The sequence below is a fragment of the Tachysurus fulvidraco genome, chromosome 14, assembly GCF_022655615.1.
Source record: "Tachysurus fulvidraco isolate hzauxx_2018 chromosome 14, HZAU_PFXX_2.0, whole genome shotgun sequence".
Lineage (NCBI taxonomy): Eukaryota > Metazoa > Chordata > Actinopteri > Siluriformes > Bagridae > Tachysurus > Tachysurus fulvidraco.
In genome coordinates this window covers 12637567-12655472 of record NC_062531.1, presented here as the reverse complement: position 1 = coordinate 12655472, position 17906 = coordinate 12637567, and the positions used below count along the sequence as shown (strand labels likewise).

Below are 17906 nucleotides of genomic sequence, written 5' to 3'. Positions count from 1 at the left end.
TGACTTATCACTCACTTATCACTCACTTATCACCATATTTAGGTGATTTTGCTGTTTATATCTCCTATAACATACGAGATAGCAGAACTATCTCGTGGATATTCCATAACGTTAAAGGCACCTGTAAGTGGTCAAATCATGACGTGTCCCTCATTGGTCGCAACAGGAGGCAAATATTTGGCAACGCTGTTCACAGCAGGCTACATAACAGTCAATGACGGTTCGGCTCCTTGAACGCACCCTGGGCTTTATTAAACTAGAGAACGTTTATATATTTCTAATAAACAGTGACATAATTTGTGCATACGCAAACAACGTAGTTAATTACAAACCCATAATGCTGTCAGTATTGCTTCATAAAAAGTCTAACAAACCACTTTAATTGTGTTTTCCGTCAGTCAGCTTGTAAACTCGTGTCTTTCACTCATTAAACAGTTTGGATATCAACAAAAGGTAAACGTCTGAAAGAGTTTGTTGTTTAGTGATCCATGTTGTTGCTTCCACAAACCTGTATCACTCAGTACCCGGTGTTTTTTTTTTTCCAAACCGCAATCCGGAAACATAACATCCCGCCTCCTGCACTAATATAAGTCCATGCTGCATCCTCTGCATCTAATTGGACAAAAACTTTAGCGTAAGATAAAGTTAGCCAATGAGGCTCCTCTTTACCCGTATTTCAGGAAAACGGGTAGAGAGAAAATAACAACGCCAGACCACTAACAGAAGAAAGCGGCATATGTTGTGTCGCATATTAAAATACGTCATGTTCCATAGCCGGAAAGAGAGTCTCATCTGCAGACCTCCTCAGTACTGTACATATTTAGCTCATTGTTTACATGTGTACAATACTGTCCTGGCTGGTTTTATTGCTTTGTTTTTTTTAGAACATAGTTGTTATTTCCTGTACTTTCCACAAACAGAACACACTGACACAAACACAATAGTCCAAACTGATATTATTATGGTCCAGTTAACTATTAGATTTGATACTGTCAGGTTGTGATTTCCCCCCACTTTAACACACACAAATAAATAAAATCCTGCTGGATATGATTCATGAACCCATGACCCACATATCTCAACATATATGCTGATCTGTAAGGATGTAGGAGCCATTTATTTTGGTCTCAAGGTTTAGCTCTAGCACCTTTGTCCTACAATGAAACGTTTCTATCCTGTTGAGAGTGGTCTCTTCCAGGAAAACAATGTTCATTAAATGATTCGTGTATCTAAATGATTTGCTATCATCTTCTCAGTCATTGGATTTCAATCATCAAAACACCAACTGAGCGACATTCATTCATAAGAATGCTGTTCCTGTCACCAGTAGTCGCAGAGATGTGTAAAATCTGCTCAGCGCTCTGAATCTGTTTGTGTTCCAAAATTATTAAGATGTTTAAGTATCTACAGCTGAAACAGACAACACAGCTTAAATAGTTTTTTTTTATTTATTTTTTTTATTGAGTGCATAGGAATATTATGATACAAAAAAAATATACAACCATATTGTGCTGGAGAAACACGCTAAAGGCCATAGAGTTCTCACAGTGTTAAGAGCAGCAACATGTGTAACAGATAGTACATGGACGTTCATAACAATACAGATTACTTGCCAAAAACAAAGAGTAAACTACAATCTGCGGTGTTGTGTATGACAAATGGGCTTGTTTTATTGGCACAGCAAAATAAAAAACTAAAATGCTCCTGAACAAATGGCACATCTAAGTTAATAAAAATCCAGAAAATATACAAAAAACATACAGTAATTCAATGCTCCATCCATATTTGTTTCACACACTCTGTGTTTTGTAATGTGACTTGTTTTGACTAATGTTGATTGATTTCATATAGGATATTGACAAATTTGAGTTAGGTAATGAGGACATGTAAATTGGAACACTACAGCAAGTGCTGCTCGTACCAGTGAGAATCCAAACTTCCTATAAATAAAACAAAACATATATACATCTATTTCATATAACTCTGCTAAAAATATATATATATCTATATATATTATTTAATTGCAGCAAAAGCCTGAAGAATAAAGAATCAGGTCTAATGTAACCAGGGCAGTTTGTAAATCTTGTATAGACATGATTTTAATGTGCAGTTCTTTTATTATAATTCTGCTAACAAAAGAGAGCTGAACCATTATTTTAGAATTTCAGTATATCTGGTTCAATCACTGACATTTTTTCGGAGATTTCCAACAAACGTTCTGTTTCTGTGCAGCGTCATGTACACAAGTATCCAGTCATTTCACTTCACTGGCTCAGCAGATGAGAAATTCCTCCCATCTGCTCCACGAGGCACTGAGTGTACAATAGAACACATGGGGCTCAAATGTTCACTATTTACTGCAGGTGGGCTTTACATAAGTCACAGGCTTTTCTTTCCTGGGGTTATGTAAGCTGTCTCTGTTCCCTTTACTCTACTTGAATGTAGACAGTCACTTTGCACCGTAACTTTTTATACTCGCTTGCTTTACTGCATTAGACAACTGATACCTGTATATCATGTAGAATTTTGTAGAGATGTTTATTGTTTGATGTATTTCACTCTAATCTATAAGTCTATGCATTCATTGGAAAAAGAAAGTGCACCCTTCTTCATATCTATCTTTTTATTTAACAGTGCCTAAATAATAATTAGGTGCTCAATACCAACATCAAGCAATCGTTAGGGGGCCAAGCACAGAAGCTGCATAGGTACCATATTATCTTTCTACCATTTCTTCTTCTCCTGGATAAGATGTCTACGGAAGTCTATATAATCTTTTCATACGAAATTTGAGACACTGATTCAGGAGGCTCTGATTCAGGAGGAACATGTTGACCACCATTATGTAAAATCTGAGCCTAATCTGGAAGTACATTTGTAGTCCTAATTTTTTAAAGACTGTCCAAAACTCTAAAGCCAGATATCCATGGATTCTCTGGTCAAGATGCGTTTTATTCACCCTGTGACATTAATTTCTGTCTAATTAGAAAGATGCCTCACAAAAGTTATAAAAAGAATTTTGGATACTCCAGAAGGTTTGTGCATAATGCCACCATTGATTCAAACAGTGGAGCTGCCAGACAAGCTGAAAATGCTCTCAACTAAGTGCCAGTTTTGCTACTCCAATCTTCACCAGGTGTGGCTCCATCATCTTGATACCCATCCAAACATATACCTAGAACTTTCTACTACTACTGATCCCTTTATCTAACATTATGGCTCTGCTTCCTGAGACAGTGCAACAATTGTAGCATGTCTGTGAATGTGCAGCTTTCTAAATTATTTCCTGTTGTTGTCGTACATTATTAATAAGTTATTTTGTAAAGATGTAGATGAGGCCCACACACTTCATATTTGGAGGCAGATAATAAAAACAGAAGAAGGGGGTACATTCTTCTTCCCATGACTGTAGGTCATTAAAAAGTCCCATTAGGCATGTGATAAAGTATTTTATCTACAGTGTTCTAGGTGCTGGAATATTTGACAGTAAATACAGATTATTTAGAAGCATGATAAACGGTTATATAACTTGATTTCATGAAAACAAAAGTGGTGTGGTGTTTCCTTAGTCACTCAAGATTAATATTTACAATTTCAATTAAATTATGAGCCAGTGAATTAAGTAAACGAATTAAACTCAAGTTTAATATTTAAACTTGAGTCCAAACTGGTATTTAAATCTCTGGATTTAATAATAAAAAAAAAAAACCAGTTCTAGAAGACAACCAGGTAAAAATGATACCCAAGAGGTTTTTAGTGGGACAACAGCAAGATGAAAGAAAAATTTAGGGGATAAAACATCCTACTGAAATATGTCAACATTACAATTTAAAACATTTAATACTATGCATGAAACTCAAGCTCAAGTGCTCAAGTCATCAGCGGAGCGTCTCTTCCAGTCCAAATGGTGAAACTCCCTCTTTTAGAGAACTTTCTCCTCTCATTCTCCTCCATTCTCACGACATCATGAACTGTCTTCTGGAATCCGTCGAAAGCTGTGTCGTTTGACTGAGTCCCTGTTCCAAAGAAGACAAAAAATGTGGGGTTCAAAAGGCAGCTAGAAGTCACATTATACAGTACATGTGACACAGAAAATAAAAGTGGCATCAAGATCAGGATTATACTTCTACATCTCCAGAACCTGAAGTTGTGAGAAAATTCATTAAGCTACAGCAGGGTGAAGGGAAAGTCCAGTGTTGGTGTGGATCAGATCTGGGATTCACACAGAACTCAAATACTTCATGCAGACAGAAGTGAGCATTTCCAGCAGTAATGGGGCAATAACACATGACCACTATGTGATGATAACATTCCTCAAATTCTTCTATTTGGTTTTTGTCTTCTAGCTTCTCGTAAACACTCAACTGACCTCAAGCACTTATGTAAAAATAAATAAATAAATAAAATAATTTCTGTAAATTCAAAGGTCAATTTTAAAAACTCTATAATGAAATTAAACCCAACTAGACATCCTGTGTTCTCATTAGTTTTTTTTTTTATTTCTTTCAGATGAATTTTCATTTGCATGTGATCTGACTGCTGCTGCTTTAGCTGTGAAAGCACAAAAATGCCCTTTTCAGGGGTCTCTTGTAGCACCAAAGCAAATCTAAAATGCTATGGCTGAAGCATGAAGTTCAATGCACTAAAAGTAAGCTAAAACTAAGCAGCAATAGCATAAGTATGGATCTGTCTATGGTTTGTACTACCATTTCAACAGAGGACTTTGCTTTCATGTTTTGCCCTATAGCACGTAAGAGAACATATGTAGTACCTGTTCTCTAAACGAGGTTTGACGATGGGCTTGTAGAGCTCAGGGATCTTCCTCTCCAGCATGGGCCTGAGGTTCTCTCTCAGCTTATTGTAGTTCTTCTTCAGCTCCTGCTGATACTCTCGTTGGTCTGGTGTAATCAGGTGCTTATTCTTCTCGACCGCTTCCCCACACCTGCACCACGTATACATTTACAATGAGCCACACATGGAGGATGGATGATTTAGGGATGGACTAATCACTAGCAGAGTTCCTTCCCGTTATTCAGTAGGTTTAGCAAGCAGAAATAGAAAGAAATCCTATTCATTACTGACTTTCACAAAACAAAAGTTTTCTTCCATCTATTTTCTATATAGCTTATCCTATATCGTGTGGAACCTGGATCAGGGGACTTGGGGCACAAGGCAGGGGACATAGTGGGTGGGGCACTAGCTAACATGGCACAATCCCACACACTCACATTCACACAACCAATCACACAATAGAGACAATTTAGAGATGCCAATCAGACAATAACGCATGTCATTAAACTCAGGGAGGAAACCAGAGAAACTCCAAGCAGAGAGGCAGGAACTGAATCTGTTATTCATTTCATTTACCCTGCATTAATGCACTGAACTATCTAACTAGGTCACCATAAGTTATATTTATAATAGCCACCACATATTAGCCAATTCAGTTAGGTTTCTGGGCAACGATTTTGATTTAAAGGTTTTAAATCAGTTTGGTATTTGTGGTCCTGGAGACCTTTTCAGAGCTGGAAGCTTAGAAGCTTAGCTGTAGCTATAAGATGAATAATGGCTTAAAAGAAAACCACAGAACCTTTAAAACAGTGGGGCAACTATAAGAAATGTACACGTAGTGCATTCAGATTAGGGAAAACATGCTGAATTAATGATAGCCTATTTAAAAAAAAAAAAGAACAACCACCACCAAACACACATTTTATACAAATTTAATAGCATACAGACCACCTGAGCACAAAGTAATCTTGTCCAGCCTCACAGTAAAGATCAGTTGTCTGCCGTAATCGAATGTGAAAAACGCTTGCTTTCATGTTGTGTTTAAAACTTAGGGTGAAATGTTGCATATTAAATCCCTCTGGCTGATTGCTTATCGAGAATCCCTTTAAATCGCCATGAATACAGCTAGTGTACTCTGAACACTACAGAAAGGAGCTGTTTCCTAATCTCTACTATCACTATCACTCTGTAATGACACACACACACACACACACACACACACACACACACACACACACACACACACACACACACCCCCTCCGGATAGTGCTGAAGCAAGCCATAGCATTCACTAGGAAATGTGCCTTATAATATGTCATGCCAGTTTATATTTATTATTGGGGAAAAAATAAACATTTAAAAAATTACAGTAATTATTTGCTAGAACTTTGGAAGAAATTTAAGCATGGCTTTTGACATCTGTCCACTTTTAGAAGACAAAGTAAAACATTGCCTCAGAAGCTCCACGTGTCCTAAAAAAATCATTTCATTCTGAGGTCCATTTATTTAGAGTTTCTATTTAAGCATGTTAAAGATGTAACAAATCAGGTTCAGCTGAGGGACATTAAACGCTGGCCTGCACCATTCTTTGCAAAAGAAAATACTCAGTAAATGAAAAAAAGAGGTCTCTGGTAAGCTTTTTAGAGAATGTCTATAAACACCAACAATGGTACTCTGTTGTTCAGGTGCTTAAGTGTTCAGTGGGAGCAAAGCAACAGTTCTGTACCGTTTTTACTCGGGAAAGTCATTGAAAAAAAACCTGCTCTTTCTTAAGAGATCTTAAATGCCACACTCACCGTAGGATGAACTCTTTGAAACACAAGCGTAGTTTGTTGTGATGACGGTAGAGTTTGGGGTCTGCTGGGATTTCATTCAAAAAAACCTGGGCTACCTCTAATGGTCCCTGAAGAGACAGAAAGGGAGGGAGGAAAAGAAAGAGGTTTCTCTCTTGAACTCAGCACTGACAGAGAAAATGAATGCTTTGCATATTGGAGGTCACGAGGTAAAGTCAACACATAAGGGAAAAGCATGAATAGGCCTTTGTCTGAGAGATGTGGCTGAGCAGCCCTGGAGTGGAGCGATTGCCATACGTTTCCTGTGTTGTCCCTCCAATTGGCATTTATCATATAACCACAGCCATCTCCTCAAGATTCTCAGAACAGTAAACGTATCATAATCGCTGCTGTAAACTGTTATTCTGTGGCTATGGGCAGGCTCAGGAAGGCAAAATCACTTTAAAACTATTTAGACTGACTTTCCCGAATGATATCACTACGATTTCCTGATTTACTGATTTCAAAATAAACGTGAATGAGGTGAGGAATATTTCAGGTGAGATTGTCAGACCTGGTTAACTGTAGCGGTTACAGAGCCCTGCAAAACCATCTGCAGCATCTTGGCATCTGGCTTCTCTTTGTGCGTAGCGATAGCCAGCTCGCGGGTTTTGTTCTGCATGTCTTCAATAGCCACCTCAATCGGTGTGAGATCAAACTGCAGGAAGAAAATGTTAAGTTTTACAAATGCACCTCATTTAGTTTTGCCTCAGAAATGTCTTTTCCCTGCAATGACATGACAAAAGATCTACAGCTGCTATAGTGTTCAAGCACATATACACAAAGATTAAAGGAAAACAACCTAAATCCATTAACTATATGGTTTATCTAGAAATATATCAGATGTGTTCAGTGATGCCAGTAATGATTTTTTAATTGGTGCTATATTTTCTTTATTCATGTGAGACGTCATTCATTGCGTGCCACAGGGGGACATTTCGAATGCAGTAACTATGTCGTTTAGTAGGGGAAAAAATATAGCTTTAAAATGTTGTAAGAAATCCTGTTATGAGAAATAACAAAGCTGAGCAAAAAAAAAAAAAAAAGGTCAAACACTTCTATTCTACTTCACCAACTTCTAATGTTGTTTAGTCGTATTGCGATGGGATCTACAGTAAACTTTGAGCGGACGAGCACGATAAGATAGATGGTTGTATTAGCATGAAAGAAACAGATGAGAAAATGAGTAAAGGATTAAAGCGCCGCTGCATCAGCCTCTTTGAGTATAGATCAATTCCCAGCGTCACCACCCACAGCAGCTAGTTGAATGACAGTGTGTTATGTAACACAATTACAAGTAACCAAATATAAGTTTATTAACCCTATTCCTGGACATTTTACTCTTGTCCATTTTTGTTCCATTAGCAGAATATTTTGTTTCTTTCTAGCAGTAAATGTTTGTAAATGCTTAAAATTCCAATGAGCTAAATTATCTGCCTGTAAGCAATAGATTTTCTTTAATAGAACAAGATGATTTCAGTCTTTGAATGAGTCAAAATGTCTACTACATTTTAATAATCTTTTATTTGGTTCGTTGTAATCTTGTAATGGGAAATAGATATATTTGTGTATATTCAGGATATTTTCACTTGCTGTCAGATTTCACAGTGAACAGAAGGAAATACTTTACACATTAAACCTTAACCATAACTAAAGGTCATAAAAAGATGAATATGCAAATGGATCAGTTTCGATTAAATTTTCCTTTAAGCTCTAGTGCAGTTAGAAACAGAGACTATTTGAGTGGACTCTGTTACCTCCTCCTTCTGAATGACATTGATTCGTGTCTTCACATAAGGAAAAGCGTGCTGTGTGGTGAGGATGGTTTTCCTTTTGTACTGCTCGTTCAGCTCTCCTCGAGGCCGTCCGCTCTTGGTGAACGGGGTGGTGTACATGAACCGGCGCAAGTTGAAGTTCTTCTCAAAGTTGGTCATACGGTCTTTCATCTCGTAGTCATCAAAGTATGGCTCCACAAACGTGATCTGAATATACGCCTAGTTCCATAATAAATAAATATAATAACAAGAATTAAGGTTAGAAAATTTGTATCCTAAAGCCAATTAGAGTGTGAAGTAAATACTGCAACTCTGAATAGCTCTTAATTGTCTTTTAATGAACTTTTAATTAGCATTACATCTGGTCTAAAATACCTTGTTGGGATTCAGTTTGTTTCTGTCTACAGGTGTGGAATCCTTGATCATTTCCAGCACACCGTCTCCCAGACACTGTTTGTAGAAGTTCTGTACAAATGACGAATATGCTTACATACAGCCAGGAGAATCTGAGATCTTAAATATAATACATTTATATCTAATTGTATAATTCACTCATCACTGATGTGTCATCATAAACTTTGTAGTAGAAAGAAGCTGAGACATTTCTTACTTCTAGTCTGTGGGAGATTTCAGGGAGATGTGTGATTCCTGGCTCTTTATAAATGAACTCTCGCTCATCAAGATCTCCAAACTTCGAGCCAAAAAATGCCACACGGAAATATGTCCCAAACATCCTCTTATTGCCCTGAAACAAAAAACACCCCCACACACACAACATACACGCTACATAAAAAGCTGAGTTTTTTACTCACCATTTAAGTCTATTTTACTAGAAACTGAATTTCAGTTTTCTATTATTTTTGTACTTTTGGATTTAGTGTGGATTACTAAAACAATCTTGATTTAAATGCTTCTGGAAATCTCTTGCAATATCAGAAGAAGCACAATCTGTACTAGGCTTTACCTTATGAACAACGTTCTCAAAAGCTCTTTTTAGATTGTCGTGAGTGGTGGCCAGTTTCCGGAAATCTCTATGGGCCTCCAGTATGGGAATGATGACCTTATACACCTCATTCACTGCTTCATATAATCCACCCTATACATCAAAGTGGCAAAACACACACACTATCAGAAATGAAGAACTAATTCAACAATCATAGTTTAACTATAGTTCACAAAACAACAAAGAAGCAGTACGGATCAACTGGACTTGATATTAGAACACAAGTGTTCTCTCCTTCACAAGTCACACATTTAGAAACCGGGTATGATTTAAAACCTATTTTCAGACATTATTTAAGTAAAATCACAAGCTGGATCTAGATTATTTAACATACATTGCTGAAGAGTTCTGCAGCCTGCTCAAGAAGCCCCACCAGACCGTTCTCTGTGAAGTATCGTCCTGAACATACGCCGTCCTCATCTGGGGACAGGATATCATCTGACACCGCTGACTCCTCCAGAACATTAGAGGAAATGTTCTGTCAAGATGAAACAACACTGATTATTTCAGTAGTTTGGAGTTTTGTATTGCATGTGAATATTATTTCTGCATTTCTAAAATCATACGTAACAATTATTGTAACCTTCCCCAGTACTGTGCCAATTTAGTCCGGATTAATTCAACTGAGGGATATTAATCTCTAAAGTGTTTTCACTCGTCCGGATGAATATTGCTAACTTAATGTTGCTACCCAAGCTTTACAATTTAAAGAAAAAAATTCATTTGCAATTTGGCAAGGTGCGGACCCCTTATTCAGAGTGACTAACAGTGACTTTTTCTGTTGTTTTCTCATTTATGTTCTGCAGTTAAGATCCCCGCTCAAGGGCCCCACAGTGACAGGGTGGCAAGACTGGGATTTAAACTCACAACTTAATTAACGTGTGATCTTCAAAGGTTTTCTTGTAATCAAATTCTAAGTTTATTTAATTTTTTTCCCCCCTTTGCTTAATGGTTTTCCACATTTGACTACCCCCGAGGTTGGCGGCTGCAGCAGCAATTTCAGTCCTTTAGTATATGCAGTTCTCTCATGTCCTCATCTGTATACTCTGTTCAAACAGATCAGGTTCTGAAGCTTTGAAATTTTTCTAAACACTGCCATCAACACCATCTTCTTCATCATCTTGCAGATCATTTACTAGCTGAGTCGAGTCTTTGCCATAACCCGGGGCAGATGTTTCGTAAGGCTGCACTGCAATCTGTAACTATGAGTTCATCTTTTGGTTTCTACATGACTTCTAGGTTGAATTTCTCATTAATGTGTCAATAAACAACAATTTAAAGTGACGAGTGAGAAAAGAAGCTTCTACTCATTTGATTTAGGAGTTCACAGTTAAACCTATCCCAGTTTTACTATATTACTATTCCCCACTAACAGAAAGATAGAGTATGCTATTTTTTTTCAGTAAATTCTGACTGGTACATTAAGTCAATGAATGAATCTCTGTGTGCTTGCCACTGTGTTCCAGTTATATAATAATTTATTCTGTAGTGTAAGGTATTTTTAGCTGTAACATCTGGGAAGGATGAAGGTCTGCATTCCAATTAGACTCATCACTTACTTGGAAGGTGACGCTGCCCACAGGCAGGTACTTGTGGTCCTCCAACATGCTGAGGTACTCAGCCACCAGAGCAGCGGCGTGCACCAGGCACATAGCTGATTCGGTGAAGCACTTCCTGCTGTTATGCTTCTCAGCCATATTCTGGAGCCAGGTCAGGCGCAAATCAGGTGATGTCTGGTAGCCCTTCGCAATCCTGCCACAGATGCAAACATGGATGTTGAGTCCCTATGATAAATCAATTAGGTTGCAAAATCCCAATTCTGACAGCCTGAAAATCAAGGACATGTGTGTGCTTTGAGCATTTGCATGCAGTCTGTGCACATGCTGGGCCGAAGCTCAAGGCAAAGACACGACCACATAGTTTCCATGGTAAGTTCATAAACAGTAGACAAACAAAAGAAGCCACAGGCATATGGGATGCAGAGTAAAAAGCCACAGTACAAGGAGGCAAGAGGCAGAGAAAGGCAAAACACACTCAACTAAGTCAGTGAATAAATGAGCAAGTAAGTGTCTGGTTCAGTAAGTGGTGAACTATGTGAGCGATGAAATGAGCGATGAAATGAGCAATTAAGTGAGTGACGGAGTGAGCGAGTGACAGAGTGAGCCAGTGAGTGACAGAGTGAGCCAGTGAGTGACAGAGTGAGCCAGTGAGTGACAGAGTGAGCCAGTGAGTGACAGAGTGAGCCAGTGAGTGACAGAGTGAGCCAGTGAGTGACAGAGTGAGCCAGTGAGTGACAGAGTGAGCGACAGAGTGAGCGACAGAGTGAGTGAGCGACAGAGTGAGTGAGCGACAGAGTGAGTGAGCGACAGAGTGAGTGAGCGACAGAGTGAGTGAGCGACAGAGTGAGCGAGCGAGTGAGCGACAAAACGATTGAGTGAGTGAACGATTGAGTGAGTGAACGATTGAGTGAGTGACTGAGTATGTGAGCGAGCGAAGAACTGAGTGAATGAGCAAGTAAGTGAGTGATGGACAGTCTAAGTGAGTGAGTGAGTGAGTGAGTGAGTAACTGACTGACTGAATGATTTAGTAACCCAGTGAGCGAGTTTATGTTTTCATGTTTCTGAGTGCAGGTATGTTACCTATACATAAGGTCCATTAGCATTTCAGGATCTTCTTGAAACTCCTTCATTTTGACTGTATCTGAAAGGATGCTGTTTAGATTTCTCAGAAGTTCATCCACCTAAGAAAAAGATGAATTACTGGAAAATTCAATTGTTTAAACACCAGTTTTATTGTGATTCAAAATGGGTCCTGATTCTTGCTGCATGACTCAACACATTCCTTTTAGTAGCCAAGAAGTCCATATTAAGAAAAGACTCTAAGTTATTCCTATCATTTTTATCAAGAAGACCAGACCATAATTTGACCTGCAACATTCCCACTGCACTATTGATTGACTCAACAGTCTGTGAGGGTTTTATTTGATTTGAGACATATAAATAACACTGTATGCTACATACCACAGGCTGCTTTACTGGCTTAACTGTAGTATTTTACCTGTGAAGGAAGTTGTGTGGATTGCATCACGGAGTCTTCTTCTGCGTATGCAAGAATGGTGCGAAAAGAGCGTCGCAGGTACTCCTCGTGCACATCCGAAGACTTTCCTACTAGAGACGCCAATGACATGGTCACCTGCATCTTTACTCTGGAGAAATTCTGTTAAGAGAGCAAAGAACATGCGTTACAACCAGTACATAAAGTGTAACTGTACGACAGAGCATACTGCAACCAGGTCAGAACAGAAAATGCTGGATAACTGTTTATACCAAAGCACTGTTGATTACTTTATTATTTTTGGTCAGAAACTGTTGATTCATTTTCTATAGCAGCTGCTCTCAAAGTAATTCAAAATCACTGCACCTGTTTGTTTCTATAGCAACATCGTATTCAAATAAATGGAAAAAATATTATTAATAATTAAAAGTAGAAAAGTGTTGAGGTTTATGCAACACTGATGGAAGACGTTTACAGTAGAACAGCTAAAGGTTTTCCACTATGGGAGATTTCTCAGGACAGAATTCCTGTTGCTTTCCGGTTTCTCAGTGACATGAAATTATGCATTTTTATGTTTTATTACTTCAAATAATAGAATTTTTAGAATAATAGAATAATTTTTTTAGAAAATTACAATGCTGGTGGGGTGGGTACATCTACCCTTGCTATAATATTTATGTTACATTTACGGTAGTTGGCAGACGACCTTATCCAGAGCAACTTTTCTCATTTATACAGCTGAGTAATTGCGGGTTAAGAGCCTTGTTTATGGCTTCAGGAGTTGCAGCTTGGTTGCCCTGGGATTCCAACACCTTAGTGATAATAGGAACTATCTTGTTTCAGGGTTATTTTGCAAACCTAATAAGAAAACTGATCAATTGGCAAATAGGATTTGGAGTTTAAAATATCATTGACTATTTTCCTATAACAACAAAATATGTCGTGTTTTATTCCTTATGAAATTCTTACTGCATGCTCATTAACTTCTCTCAGGCGAACTCATCCTGTATCCTGATTAAGCATATTTGGAAAAATACCCTCTGTATCAGCATTGGTCTTTCCAAGGGTCTTTATCCAGAAGTAGCCTCTAAGGTTATATAAGCTAATTTTACCCCACTGCAGGTAAGAGGATGAGAATGAGGCATGGTGCAGTGTCAGTTACATTGAACATTGCTATCATAGTCTCAGCTCATTGATTCTGGGGTGGACCCAGCCAAGGGCAGCAAATGCACCATCCATCTTGCTCAGCATCAGGAAACTGCAAAATGATCCCATTAACTCGGACATAATTGCCAATAGATCATTTCAGTGGCACCATTATGCTGTTTTGAGCATATGTGCGAGACATCTCAAGACACGGTTATCTGTTTCGAGGCCAGTTTTCACAAAAAGAATTGTCATGATGTTGATATTAGACAGTTGATTAATTTCAGATTTGCCTTAAAAACCTATGCTTTTATGGAACTGGCCTGCTATCTTCTTGGAGTGAAGCGCGCCAAGCAAACATAAAACTGGGGTTAAGGAGGGAAAACAAGTGAGTCATTGTGGCTTAGAATCGACATGACTCATTCAGAGGTTATAATAATGACAATGGAGGTAACTGTCAGGGCAAACCAAACACTCAGGCAAACAGAGATGGGGAGACATTCATCGTTTCCCCATTAAAGATGAATGGGAAAGCAAACAACATGGCCATCTGTTCGGGGTGGGCTGCGTATGTGTGTGTTTGGTGAGGGGAGGTAAACGATGTGAACGGAGGAAATAGTCCATCCAACCAGTGCACACAGGAAAAAAGCAGACACACAGACCCATGACCAAACACACCACCATTAGTGGAATAGGTGATGTGTGACGATACTGAGCAAAAGAAATGTTACACAAATTCAAGCATGTTCAGGCAACGGCTTCTATCTATTAGAAGCCACTGCATCTAGATTCAATTAAGTATTATGAATACTTTCAAAGAGCAGCAACATACTGATTCATAAATCATTGTTAATTTATCTTTTTAGTATGTCTGAATTAGGATAGATTTCTACCAGAACAACAAGTGGACTGATTTCTTTGACTGACTGTAGTATTTGGCAAAACAGACTATAATAGAATATGTAAAATATTAATGGCTCTCTCTCTGTTTTGGAAATTCTAGAAGCTTTGTGTGTGTCTATCTGTGTGACTGTTATAGCTCTGTAAAGCTGCATCTCATCATGCATGCGTGTCTGGTGTGTTCTCCTTTCTCTCGGACTGAAACGGCAGAACGCTCTGTTTGTGTTTTGTGGGTTTGGTTATTGTAGAGATCATTGTATACACACACATTTGTCACACTACCCTTGTGAGGACCAACCTCAGTAAGCTCTTTTATTTGTGTGTGTGTGTGTGTGTGTGTACGTGTGTATGTGGTGTGCTCTTATGTTATCTCTCACACCAAAACAGAATACACAGCAGGTGTGTGTGTGTGTGTGTGTGTGTGTGTGTGTGTGTATATGTGTGTGTGTGAGTGAGTGGGAGAGAGAGAGAGACAGAAAGAGAGCAACAGAAAGTCTTACACTGGCAGAACTAAAGCTGTATCTCATGATGAGGTAGAGTGTAGCACAGGCCTGGTTCCTGTTGCTCTCCACACAGCTGCTGCAGTACTGAAGCACTTTCTGGCACAGATCTGCACACTGTTCCGCCTCCTCCTCGAACAACATGTCCCCAAACTACAAATCAACACATCAGCTAACATCACTGACAATAATGAATACAATTCCGTTGTTAATCATTTAAAAATGAAACGACGAATACTCTTGTGGCTTGTAAATAAATCAATGAAATAATAATCAAATAATGAAATAAATTAATCTCAAGCCACTGGAGCATGTGTTAATTATAACACAGACAATAATTATGATCAGTCGCAATGGCAATACTGTCAATAAAGATCTGTTATATATCATTTATAGATTTTAGAACACTTTCAGAAATGTTTTCATTCATCCTTGAAGATATGTGAAGACTTTGGGAAAAGAATTAGATTTTATTCCAACAATGTTATTCTAATGTTCTAAATAACCATGATAATACAAAACAGAAAAATGTAGCCAGATATACTTTTTATTGTATTGTTCCAGAAAATTGAGGAAACCTAGATGAAAAAGATTTGTTTCAGAGAAATGATCTGTGCTGAACCCATATATGTTTGTGCATGTATAGTACAGATATAATTTTTTAACAGATTTAGAATTAGTAAAGTAATTAATAAAAATACTTAAATCATTGTGCAAAATAACTGCAGTTGGTCAGTACCTTCACAATGAGAGCTCGGATGGTGCTGAAGCAGTGCGATAGGTACGTGGTGCTCTGGTTGCATGTTAGCGAGTGCAGCAGAACCCTCAGGACTCCACCGACTGCACTATCCTTGTAGTCTGCTAGTGGTACAGTCTGGGGAAGGAATGCATACACACACACACACACACACACACAAACACAGAATTCACTACATTTACAGCATTTGCTATTACTACAGTATAGATGATAGCATTCATTTTATTTATCATGACACCACATGATTACATCACATTACTTCAAAGTAACACTAAAAAAGCAGAAGCAAACTGGCAATGTGATGATGTGCTGCTCTCTCTTCTGGTACCTGCACAATGATCTCCAGCAGGTCTAAGACTATAAGGTTGGATTCAGTTGCCAGATTCCCACTGATTATTGCTTCCTGGTCCAACTCGGCTTTAGATCTGAAAACACACACAACAACAACGAATCATTGCACAGCATTTGGTAATAGTTTCAGCTAGTGGTCTGGCAAGTTATTGAAATTATTTTTCTAAAGGGAAGAGTTTTCCCAGACTTTCATATATATATATATATATATATATATATATATATATATATATATATATATATATATATATATATATATATATTATTTTTTTTTCAAATCCCACCACAATGTTGTGAAAAGTGGTAAGGTGACACGGCACTGTGAAACATCACAATTCCTTCAAACTGACTTATTTACAGCCAGAAATTTAACACTATTGGCATTAGTCACCATTCTGTCATGTTAGTTGCTTATCCAGACCTTTGTAATATTAGCCCTAAACCAAGGAATTTTACGCAGCTGGACATTCAAAAAGTTTTAATTCATATGCCTGGGCTAGATGATAAATGGACTGCTGAATTGTTTCATAAATGTGGAGAAATGATCTGCACACACTTGTCCTGTCTGTCATTGGTCTGGCGCCACTGTGTGAGGTCTTTCCTCCAGCGCAGGTTCTCTTTCTGGCCCAGAGTCCGGTCATTAGCTTCAGAGAGAGAGGAAGAAATGACAACTCAATATAAGGAAATCATCACTCCATCAAAAGGAAATAGGACTGACTTCTGGTAGACAATACATGACTTCCATATGTGAATGTCTTGCTAAGCAATCATCTTTATGGCTTATTCTGCACCAGTGGGCCTCTACATTATTCATTACACTGCCTGGAAGCAGAGTGCAAAAGCGATTTCTCTGTCTGCCCTTTGAGGCAGTGGAAGAGGAACGCTCACCTCCCACCCTCTTCATCATCTCTCCTCTCGCTCCCAGGCCTCCCAGTAGTGCTTCTTCCAGACGAGCTTTAGCCTGCTGAGACTTCTGTAGGGCCTGCACACTCACTTTATCTGAACTCTTCCCCTACACACACACACACACACACACACACACACACACACACACACACACACACACACACACACACACACACACACACACACCCGTACATCCAGAAATAGGAATGCAAGTTCTCAGACACATACCAATATCATCACATTTATAAGCATACCTTAAAAAACGATCACCACATCTACAGAGTTTTTAAACCCAAACTACTCCAAGTGTAACATGTAGGCAATTTCCAAGAAAAATTATTTTAACATCTCCCCAAACAGAAAAAAAGACCATAGAATCCTATTAACTAGCTAACTGGCATAAAACCTGTCGAATAATGTAACTCTCATTTTACCCAAGGTAACTGTAAAGGAATTTTTGCTCAGTGAAGTGTTTAAATGCAAGGTGAATGTGTGTTGTGATAGCATTTAGACCAGTAGAACAGTTTTATGCTAATTAATATATCTAATGAAAAGAGCTCCTGCCAAAAGCCAGGCCCACATCCTCAAGTGTACAGCAGCAGGTGGCGGGATTCAGAAAAGAGTAGCTCACAATACTGACCTACTTTATGAGAGGTATATGAACAAACTTGTGGTGTATTTAAACAACCTTCTAGGTTTTGTTTTTTTTGGGTTGTTGGAAAAATGAAGTACAAAAAATAAATAAATAAATAACATGACACACCACGTCTATGTTTTCTTCACAATAACATTTCAAACTTTTACAGCCTCATTTACAGAAATTGTTGGCTGATACTTTAAGCCATTCTACAATCTATGTTGTTAAATAAGTCTTAAATATTAACTATCCGG

At 38.3% G+C, this 17906-nt stretch overlaps 2 protein-coding genes across 7 annotated transcripts in view; both read right to left on the bottom strand.

Moving 5' to 3' along the window:
- aopep (aminopeptidase O (putative)) overlaps window positions 1-725 on the bottom strand; it is a 72881-nt gene extending 72156 nt beyond the window's left edge. The window contains exon 1 of one of the 4 annotated variants that reach the window (XR_003443895.2): window positions 509-725. The gene's annotated coding sequence lies outside the window, so the exon portion shown is untranslated. The other 3 variants (XM_027167578.2, XM_027167579.2, XM_047823029.1) reach the window with 3 other exon arrangements.
- Window positions 726-2011: 1286 nt separating this feature from the next.
- The window catches only part of dock8 (dedicator of cytokinesis 8), a 53002-nt gene continuing 37107 nt past the window's right edge, over window positions 2012-17906 (bottom strand). For all 3 annotated transcript variants that reach the window (XM_027167432.2, XM_047800286.1, XM_047800285.1), the window contains 17 exons: window positions 16998-17121; window positions 16666-16753; window positions 16087-16183; window positions 15741-15875; window positions 15002-15154; window positions 12459-12617; window positions 12041-12141; window positions 10961-11153; window positions 9736-9879; window positions 9363-9494; window positions 9009-9143; window positions 8774-8863; window positions 8381-8617; window positions 7138-7281; window positions 6588-6694; window positions 4772-4942; window positions 2012-4016 (listed from right to left, as the gene is read on the bottom strand). In XM_027167432.2, the coding sequence (XP_027023233.2) occupies window positions 3965-4016; window positions 4772-4942; window positions 6588-6694; window positions 7138-7281; window positions 8381-8617; window positions 8774-8863; window positions 9009-9143; window positions 9363-9494; window positions 9736-9879; window positions 10961-11153; window positions 12041-12141; window positions 12459-12617; window positions 15002-15154; window positions 15741-15875; window positions 16087-16183; window positions 16666-16753; window positions 16998-17121 (2262 nt within the window). In that variant the 3' untranslated portion in view covers window positions 2012-3964. The remainder of the gene's footprint in view (window positions 4017-4771; window positions 4943-6587; window positions 6695-7137; window positions 7282-8380; window positions 8618-8773; window positions 8864-9008; window positions 9144-9362; window positions 9495-9735; window positions 9880-10960; window positions 11154-12040; window positions 12142-12458; window positions 12618-15001; window positions 15155-15740; window positions 15876-16086; window positions 16184-16665; window positions 16754-16997; window positions 17122-17906) is intronic.